The sequence below is a fragment of the Mustelus asterias genome, chromosome 14 (assembly GCF_964213995.1).
Source record: "Mustelus asterias chromosome 14, sMusAst1.hap1.1, whole genome shotgun sequence".
Lineage (NCBI taxonomy): Eukaryota > Metazoa > Chordata > Chondrichthyes > Carcharhiniformes > Triakidae > Mustelus > Mustelus asterias.
Window position 1 is genome coordinate 83248428 of NC_135814.1, and position 9821 is coordinate 83258248.

At 43.1% G+C, this 9821-nt stretch overlaps 1 protein-coding gene across 3 annotated transcripts; it reads left to right on the top strand.

Annotated features, from left to right (window-relative positions):
- The first annotated feature begins 2600 nt into the window (after positions 1-2600).
- LOC144503805 (gamma-crystallin M2-like) lies at positions 2601-6806 on the top strand. 3 transcript variants are annotated; one of them, XM_078228717.1, is made up of 4 exons: positions 2601-2609; positions 2717-2959; positions 3054-3057; positions 6538-6806. In XM_078228717.1, exons 1-4 carry the CDS (start codon positions 2601-2603, stop codon positions 6804-6806), a joined length of 525 nt encoding a protein of 174 aa, XP_078084843.1. The 3 variants fall into 3 exon arrangements, with proteins under 3 accessions (XP_078084843.1, XP_078084844.1, XP_078084842.1); XM_078228718.1 differs by lacking the exon at positions 3054-3057 and adding an exon at position 3245; XM_078228716.1 differs by lacking the exon at positions 3054-3057 and having other exon boundaries at positions 6531-6806.
- Positions 6807-9821: the final 3015 nt, after the last annotated feature.

Below are 9821 nucleotides of genomic sequence, written 5' to 3' on the forward strand. Positions count from 1 at the left end.
CGCCGGTGTTGAGGAGGTCACAGCGACGGTGCGGTCCCCAAGACCGCTTGAACTTATAGACAGATGAACAATTGTTCTGTGTTTGTACCCCGCCGGCCTTTGTTTTCAAAGGAGGGGTGAATGTGGTGAACCATTGTTGGTTCCCACCAGGTAGTGCTGAGCGATGGTCTGGCCAGTACTATGAGTCTGTAGATATGTTACTGTTGGGGTTAGGGTTGGGCTGTTCTACCTGTTAATATAGTCCTTATGGTACACCCCAGTCGGCTCCGCCTCCTGGGAGAGGTATAAAGGTCACTGCTCTGCCTGGTGACCCTTTAGTCTGGGATCATATACTGTATATGGTAGCTCTGTTATTGTTGGCAATAAAAGCCTTTATTTCCCGAGTACATCCAGCCTCTCGTGTGTTATATCGCGCATCAACGTGCAACTGCCGAACAGAGCCTGCTGGAACTGCACAGGTGAGTTCAGCCCCCAGTACAGAACTCTGGCACTGCCCAGGCACTGCACCCTGGAGTGCCAATGGGTGTTCCATAGGGTGGAGGTATGTGACCGTGTGGGGCAGGGTTTCGTGTCTGTGGGGGCTGGTGGGGGTTGGTTGGTAGGGAGGAGTTTCCATGTCTGTGGTGGGAGGATTTGTTTCACGGCCATTGGGGGTTCTCCGATTTTTCAAGATCCTATGCTGCTGGCGGGCTGTATCAGAACTCGCTCCACCAGCCTGGCATTGTGGGACTCGCCCCTTCCATTGTTTTTGAAGTGTTTAAAATGTGAAGGAAAAACATGACAAGGCAGCCCTCTACTTTTCCCGCGCAAGACAGCTCTTTCAAAGAAAAATTGTAAAATTCTGCCCCATATTTAGAGTCAGGACAAAGAGAGGACCTAGTGAAGTTCTTGCAGAATTTAAAGGAAACTGTAGGGATAAAGCAGGGTGTACAACTTCAGCCTTGAATGATGTGGACATAGGCGAGTTTTCACCGCCAAAACATCAGCTTATCATTTAAGTCCAGACATAAAAGCTCAAGTGACAGCGAAATTTCAATAGAAAATCACCTAACTCAAGCCTGGTTGTACCAGATGCAGTGCTCCAGTTGTGTTGGTGTCTAAACTGATGGGGCAACCAGATTCTTTACAGGTTGGAAAAAGGTGAATGCAGTAACAAAAGCAGATTCCTGTCAGTCCCTCGTTTCGAAGATTGTATTGACAGTGTTGGCAATGCCACATTCCTTACCAAGATAGATTTGTTGAAACGAGACTGGCAAGTACCTTTAATGCCATGAGCAAGGGAGATCTCGGCTTTTGTCTCACCAAGTGGACTGTACCAATGCCAAGTAATGCCAGTCGGGCTAGAAAATGCTGCAGCCACTTCCCAAAAATGAATCAAGTACTCACTAATGTTCCTAACTATGTGGTTTACTTGGATCACATACTGATTTACAGCAACACGTGAAAAGATCATGTCAAACAATTGGAAGCCCTATTTAAACAATTGCAGTCAGCAGATTTAGTAATAAACCATGCTAAGAGTGAGTTTGAGAAAGAGTCAATACCTTTATTTTATTTATTTGGGTCACAAGTAGGCTTACACTGCAATGAAGTTACTGTGATTCAGCGCATAAGTCTAAATGATTTCAGGATCAGAATGTCAAGGGCTGGAGTAGAAAATACTTTCACACTACAGCAGTGGAAAAGCATTGATAAGTGTCGCAAAACCTATGAACCAACATCATTAACTTGATGAATGCATAGATTTTGCTTAAGCTGAGGCCAATTTCAACCAATTTCCCATGCCTGTTCTACATTCGTTTTTGGTAAATACAGAGGAAAAAGTAGTGGTTTTAAGGAAAGAAACAAGGAACACAAATTCAATAGAATGATCTCTGGGCTCGCTGGTCTAGAGGTATGATACTCGCTTCGGGGTCCTCACTAAATGAGTATGCAAGAGGTCTCGGTTTCAAATCCCAAATGAGCCCTCACTTCTTGGGTGGCACGGTGGTACCAGAGACCTGTGTTCAATTCCCAGCTTGGGTCACTGTCTGTGCGGAGTCTGCACGTTCTACCTGTGTCTGCGTGTGTTCCCTCCGAGTGCTCCGGTTTCCTTCCACAGTCCGAAAGATGTGCTGCTTGGGTGCATTGGCCATGCTAAATTCTCCCTCAGTGTACCCGAACAGGTGCTGGAGTGTGGCGACTAGGGGATTTCCACAGTAACTTCATTGCGGTGTTAATGGAAGCCAAATTGTGACACTAATAAAATAAACTTTATAAAAACTTTTGATCATATTTAAAAGAGTTGGACATTCAACATTTTGAATGCATGTCATATCATTAGATTTGAGAAGCATCATGAACTCTCCTTCAGTAATTCAGTGACAGAATAATTAAAATGAGGTCAAAGCAAAATGAAAAGATCTGATGACTGGTCTTTAAATATATCTACAGGAATAGCATTCGCATTGTATGGAAATTCTCTATTGTTTTTTTTGCTGATGTATAGCTCTGAGTCATCAGAATAATAATGCATTCTTTACATTGACCTTCCAGTCCAGACTATAAATACCGTTCTGTAGAAAACAGAGACACATTCAGCGAGCAACTGAGAACACAAAATGGGAAAGGTAACCTTCACGCTTTTAGTTCACATGTGGCATTTTCCATTTTTATTCCATACTAAAGTACCTCACCTTGTTAAATTATTGATTTATAATTTAACTGCTTTCTGCAGATCACCTTCTACGAGGACAGGAACTTCCAGGGTCGGCACTATGAGTGCAGCACTGACTGTGCTGACCTGCACTCATACTTCAGCCGCTGTAACTCCATCCGTGTGGACAGTGACTGGTGGGTACTGTATGAGAAACCCAATTACACGGGATACCAGTATGTTCTGAGCAGGGGAGAATATCCTGACTACCAGCGCTGGATGGGATTCAATGACAACATCAGGTCATGTCGCACCTACCCACACGTAAGATACAAACTTGACTAACTTGTTTAATGGTTATACAACTCATTTTTCTTTAGAACTGTTGTTTCATCTCTTTATTTGGGCGGCACGGTAGCACAGTGGTTAGCACTGCTGCTTCACAGCTCCAGGGTCCCGGGTTCGATTCCCGGCTCGGGTCACTGTCTGTGTGGAGTTTGCACATTCTCCTCGTGTCTGCGTGTGTTTCCTCCGGGTGGTCCGGTTTCCTCCCACAGTCCAAAGATGTGCGGGTTAGGTTGATTGGCCAGGTTAAAAATTGCCCCTTAGAGTCCTGGGATGTGTAGGTTAGAGGGATTAGCGGGTAAGTATGTGGGGGTAGGGCCTGGGTGGGATTGTGGTCGGTGCAGACTCGATGGGCCGAATGGCCTCCTTCTGCACTGTAGGGTTTCTATGATTCTATTTATGAGGTTTTATTAAACAGGACAGCTCCTTTATCCAACGATTATATCAAAGAAGTTTTAATACCAGTAGTATACTTCGGACACAAACTAATAGCTTACATTGATTTCAGATATTGCCACAGTGATACTGATATTCTGTACTTGCCACATACTGTATCTACTCCAATAACTTTTTCTATTCCTGCTATTGATCTTATGGCAAGACTAAATTAAAATGACGATTCAGCCGGCTAGCTCTTCTCCAACTTGCCTGCAAAGTATCAGTGCTAGAGAAAGGGTAAATTGTTAAATATGGCAGCAGCTCCACTGGGGGCTGACACTTACTAACCTACTGGAGTAAAATAACTAGTGCCAAGATGAAAATACAAAGACAACTGATGTCACATCAGATCTAGTTACCATGCATGTAAAAAATCAATAGTTGCACTATTCTACTCACCACTGAGGTTCTGTATACTTTCAATAAATGTGTTGCTCAGTGATCTGCACTTTCTATTCAGAATAAACAAATGGATGGAGCAAAGACAAATTAAGTCCTCTAAATGCTGTTACTTTTACAACAGCCCTGTTATTCCTTTGATGTGGTCTGTTTTATATTAGTCTGTAGAGTCAGGATTTTCCAGCCCTTCCTGCTGGTGGGATTTTCCAGTCCCGCCAAAGGCAGCGCTTCCTCCCGCTCCAACAGCATATTCCCCAGTGGCAGCATGGGCGAGTTGCGCTATATACCATAGACATTAGCGGCAGGACTGGAAGATCCCACAGTCGGCCAATTGCGAGCTGACTGCTCGGAAAACATGTCACTGGGGAATGGAAAATCTCACCCTATATACTCTCAGTCTCATCGCAGATATGATCTTATTTAATGTTTGGCAGCAAAATTGAAGCCCATGTGATAAAAGCAACAGAAACCGCATGAATACAAAATTGGTTACGGGATAGAAAACATGGCTGGTATTTGGACAGGAGAGAGATATTCATTGGCATTCTGGGGAGGTTTGGTACTTAGGCCACTGTTGTTTTTGATTATTTATTTATTTAGCGAATGCGAAGTACCTAAGCCATGCAGTTTCTCCTGGTTCTGCCCTGTTGAGTGTGAATAGGCCTCCGCTGAATCTGTGGATTGGACATTCTTCTATGATGTGATGCATAGTTTTCTCTTTCCCAAAGGCACATAGGTGGCTGACACTAATGCCCCATCTGTGGAGGTTGGCCAAGCAGGGGCCAGGTCTGAACCTGTTGAAGGTGGACCACTCTTTCATTGGAAGATTGAAACCAGGCAGCTGTTGGGTTGGGTTTAAGACCATATACTTGTTTGCCGTGTCCAAGGATTCCCATTCATTTGTCCAGGTGGAATTTGCATTTAAGTCTTGTGTGGGAGCATTTTTTCCAGAACAGCCTTCTTGATGGGAGTTGTAGCTTGAGTGGGCTAACTAGGTCAGCATGAAGTGGCAGGTGTGAGTTGGAGCGGGGGGAGGCATTGCAAATTGTTTCTATCATTTTGTGGGTTGTTGCAAGTTGGCAGATATGTGAAGGAGTGATGTTTGTCAGGACAGGGAGCCAAGAGAATGGTGTTGAGTGTAGTGTTGCTGTAATGATAAGCATGGTCGCATTCAGCTGGGTGCCAACTTTATGGGTGGGATTTTCCGGCCACGCTCATCTCAAGACTGGCAAATCCCGTAATTTGGTCCCAACTGAACGATTGTATCCATTGTGGATGCCATACTTTAAGAAGGAGATCAAGCATTTGGAGGGGTAGAGATGAGATACACTAGGGTGACTCCAGGGATAGAAGATTAGATGGTGAATAGATTTAAGAAAATTAAGTTGTCCTTCTTGGAGTGCAGAAGAATGGATGAGATTTAATAGAAATGTTTGAAAACATGAAAGGTACATAAAGTAAATAAAGGCAAACTGTTTCCAATTCCTGAAGTGTCAGTAACTAGAGATTTAAAGTGATTGGCAAAAGAACCAGAGGTGACATGAGCAAAACATTTTTCCTACAATGTTACAAACTCCATTTTAAGACTTTTATTGTAACAAGCAAACTGAAAGTAAAATTAGCTAAACATTATTTTATAGGCAACTTATACTTTAAACAATGGAGAAAACTTTCTCCCTTAACTTTTATCACACTTAAAATCCCATGCTATGGTTATATTTCACACTGCCTTTTAAGTAGACACTCTATTCTCCCCAGAACCAGTTCAGAGTAATTCTCCAGAGGGTTTACTTCTGTTATGTTCCTTTCCCAGCCTGGTGAAATTTAACTCCAGAACTATCTTTCATGGTAAGAGTTTTCCCTAGACATTCTCCCTCTAGCTCGAGTTAGGCAAATCCTCCAGCCTCATTCTAAATCCTTGTGAATTTGGCCTTTACAATTTGAACGTAAGCTCCTCCCTGCATTCTTATGTGATGAACAAAAGAGACTGACTGCCTTTAACTGCTTTCTCTCTCTCAGATGTTGACAGACTGACTTGTCTGTGAGTTTCAAGGATATCTTTAGGAAAGCTTGAATCCCAATTCTACAAATAACTTCCTCTCTCAAAGCCCTTCCCCTCTCAAAACCCATCTCCAATGCAATGTGGATCATGCATGTTTTGTATCCAGATAGAAATGCTGATTAGTTATCCTTTAGAGTCCCAACTTAATTCCATATTAAACTAAATAGGCAATTAAAGTATAACCATTTATAAAATATTCTGAACACCTTCCTAGGACTATCAAGACGAGCAATCTATCCACTGCCAGCAGAAACGTTTCTGCCATTGTCTACAAATGTGAATACCTTGCACTTTCTTCCCAGTCACCTTTAACAATCAAAGTTTAACCAAGTTTAGTCAGTCGAATTTAGAACAAGTCAGATGATCCTTCTTCATTCCTCCATTTCATCAAAAATTAAATATACCGTTCAAAAATAAAAACTCATGAACTTAATAGGTTTCACATTCACTATCAGATAGGCTGATAGATAGTGTTTCAGTCATCAACTTCAAAGGGTAATTGGTTAAATACTTGAAGGTGTAAAATTGAAGGAGTTTGGGGAAAGGTTGTGGGCATTGGACTAACCGAATTGCGATTTGATAAAGTCTGATGGGCTGAATGGCCTCTTATTCTGCTGTACTATTCTCAGATTCTCTCATTCTATATTACAGTACCAAGGTGGAAACTACAAAATGAGAATTTACGAGAGACCTGACTTTGGGGGACAGATGATGGAATTCATGGATGACTGTCCCTCTGTCTACGATCGTTTCCGTTACCGTGACATTAACTCCTCCCATGTGATGGACGGTTACTGGATCTTCTATGAACAGCCCAACTACAGAGGCCGACAGTACTTCATGAGACCCGGTGAATACAGAAGATTCAGCGACTGGGGCAGCTCTTGTTCAACAATTGGATCTTTCAGGCGAATGATGGATTACTAGATAACTGCTGTAAAACATTACTTTGAATCGCCAATGATTTTCTGAACAGAAATAAAGAATCCATCTCTGAGCTGTCAGCTTACGGCAGTTTTTGAATTTTCATGTAAACCATTTGGGAGCTTTTCGAATAATTTTAATAGTGATTTGACTGAGATACAATTGAAATCAATAGTTAAAGATTATATAAAATATCAATTCCTATAAATGATTAGTTAGAAAGGAAAAACAAATTGGCTTACTGATGGTTGCTGGTGATTGCACAATTTTCCACACTATTTGCAACTCCTCAGATACTGAAGCAGTCCATGCCCATATGTAGCAAGACCTGGACAACATTCAGAACGGGCGGATAAGTGGCAAGTAACATTCACGCTATACAGGCAATGACCATCTCCAATGAGAGAGATTCCAACCATCTCCCCGTGACATTCAACGGCATTACCATCACTGAATCCTCAACCATCAACATCCTGGGGCGTAGGGGGGTTAACATTAACCAGATATTGAGTTGGACAAAGCCATATAAATACTGTGGCTACATGAGCAGGTCAGACGCTGGGAATTCTGCAGAGATTAACTCACCTCCTGACACTCCAAAGCCCATCCACCATCTACAGGGTGCAAGTCAGGAGTGCAATGGAATGCTCTCCATTTGCACAGATGAGTGCCGCTCCAACAACACTCAGGGAGCTTGACACCATCCAGGGCAAAGTAACCCACTTTAATGACAGCGCATCTACCACCTTCAGCATTGACTCATAGAATGATAGAATCATAGAATCCCTATAGTGCAGAAAAAGGCCATTCAGCCCATCGAGTCTGCACCGACCACAATCCCACCCAGGCCCTATCCCCATACCCCTACATATTTTACCCGCTAATCCCTCCAACCTACGCATCCCGGGACACCAAGGGGCAATTTAGCATGGCCAATTAACCTAACCCGCACATCTTTGGACTGTGGGAGGAAACCGGAGCACCCGGAGGAAACCCACACAGACACGGGGAGAATGTGAAAACTCCACACAGACAGTGACCCAAGACGGGAATTGAACCCAGGTCCCTGGAGCTGTGAAGCAGCTCACCACCACCTTCTCAAGGGCAATTAGGGATGAGCAATAAATCTAGCCAGCAATGCCCACATCCCATGAATGAAGAAAAAGCTTTAGTTTGTCACATTTCAAGATGTTTAAAATTATACACCAGTCAAATAGGTACATTGTATCATTGTGTGACAGACACTTTAAAAATGTTTCCCCTCAGTCACCCATAAACAACGTGTTTGTATGTGGGTGTGTTTATTTTACCCTTGGGGTGAATAATTCAATTTTTAAAAATAACCCAGCCTTTTGACTTGAAAAAGAAAAAAATAGTTTATTTCACTTATTTTATTTATCTAGAAGTTACTTCAGGAAAGATAAAGTTACTAACACATGCACACACAAAGATTGGTTACAAATCAAAATAAAACGAGATGTAGAAATGTAATTCAAGATGAATCTCTGTTAGGCACAAGCCTGATATGTGTTGAAGTTGATAAGTTGCATTCATAGAATCCCTACAGTGCCGAAGGAGGCCATTCAGCCTCGTGAGCCGGCACCGAAAACAATCCTACCCAGGCTCTACCTCCCTAAACCCACGTATTTACTCTGTGAAGGGGCAATTGAGCATGGCCGTTTAACCTAACCCGCACATCTTTAGAGTGTGGGAGGAAACTGGAGCACCCGGAGGAAACTCATGCAGACACGGGAGAACGTGCAGACTCCACACGGGGATCCTGAGGTCGGAATTGAACCCGGGTCAATGGTGCTGTGAAGCAGTAGAGCTAACCACTGTGCTGCCCTTGCCTGAAGTTCTTGAGGTTGTAGAGATGTCCCTGCAGTTGTTGAATGGCTGGAGGTTGCTTTAATTTGTCAGTTCAGTTGGCGTGTTCGGGGTTTTCAGAGTGTAAAGAGGCTTTCTTTTTTCTGATTCTGCAGGCTTGGCACTTTCAAACTGCTTGGTTACTTCGAGCAGGGAAGTGGTGGCTGTTTCTCCATGCCTTTCCTCTATCTACAAAAGGTCGTGAATGCAGCCCAATCCATTACGCAAACCAACCTCCCATCCATTGACTCTGTCTACACTTCCTGCTGCCTCAGCAAAGCAGCCAGCATAATTAAAGAACCCACCCACCCTGGATTACTCTCTTCCACCTTCTTCCGTCGGGAAAAAGATACAAAAGTCTGAAGTCATGTACCAACCAACTCAAGAGCAGCTTTTTCCCTGCTGCCATCAGATTTTTGAATGGACCTACCTCACTTTGAGTTGATCTTTCTCCATACCCTAGCTATGTCTGTAACACTACATTCTGCACTCTCTCATTTCTTTCTCTATGAACAGAATGCTTTGTCTGTACAGCGCGCAAGAAGCAATACTTTTCACTGTATACTAATACATGTGACAATAATAAATCAAATCAAATCAAAGAGTCATCTCCCTAATAAGGCATCAACATTTCAAAAAGCCCTTCTCACACCTCTGGTCCTGGCTAAGGCAAAGTTTTCATTCTTACAATGCGGTGTCAACACAGCTTCATTATCTCCTGTCTGAGGCCACAGCAAAACATAACTAAATGAAAGATTCTCTTTCATCCTCTCAGAAGAGTTGACCCAGTCAGAAATTCACAATTCTGTCTGGAAGCTTGGGGCCATTCCGAAACAGTCTTCAAACTTTATTTAAACGATTTAAAAAAACCTTTAAAAGAGATTTTCTAAAAATATGTAATGCCTCAACTGTGTCAAATAACAACTTAGGTGGCACGGTGGCACAATGGTTTGCATTGCTGTCTCACAACGCCAGGGACCCGGTTCGATTCCTGGCTTGGGTCACGGTCTGCGCAGAGCATGCACTTTCTCCCTGTCTCTGCGTGTGTTTCCTCTGGGAGCTCTATAGTCTGAAAGATGTGCTGGTTAGGTGCATTGGCCATGCTATATTCTCCCTCAGTGTACCCGAACAGGCACCTGAGTTTGGCGACTA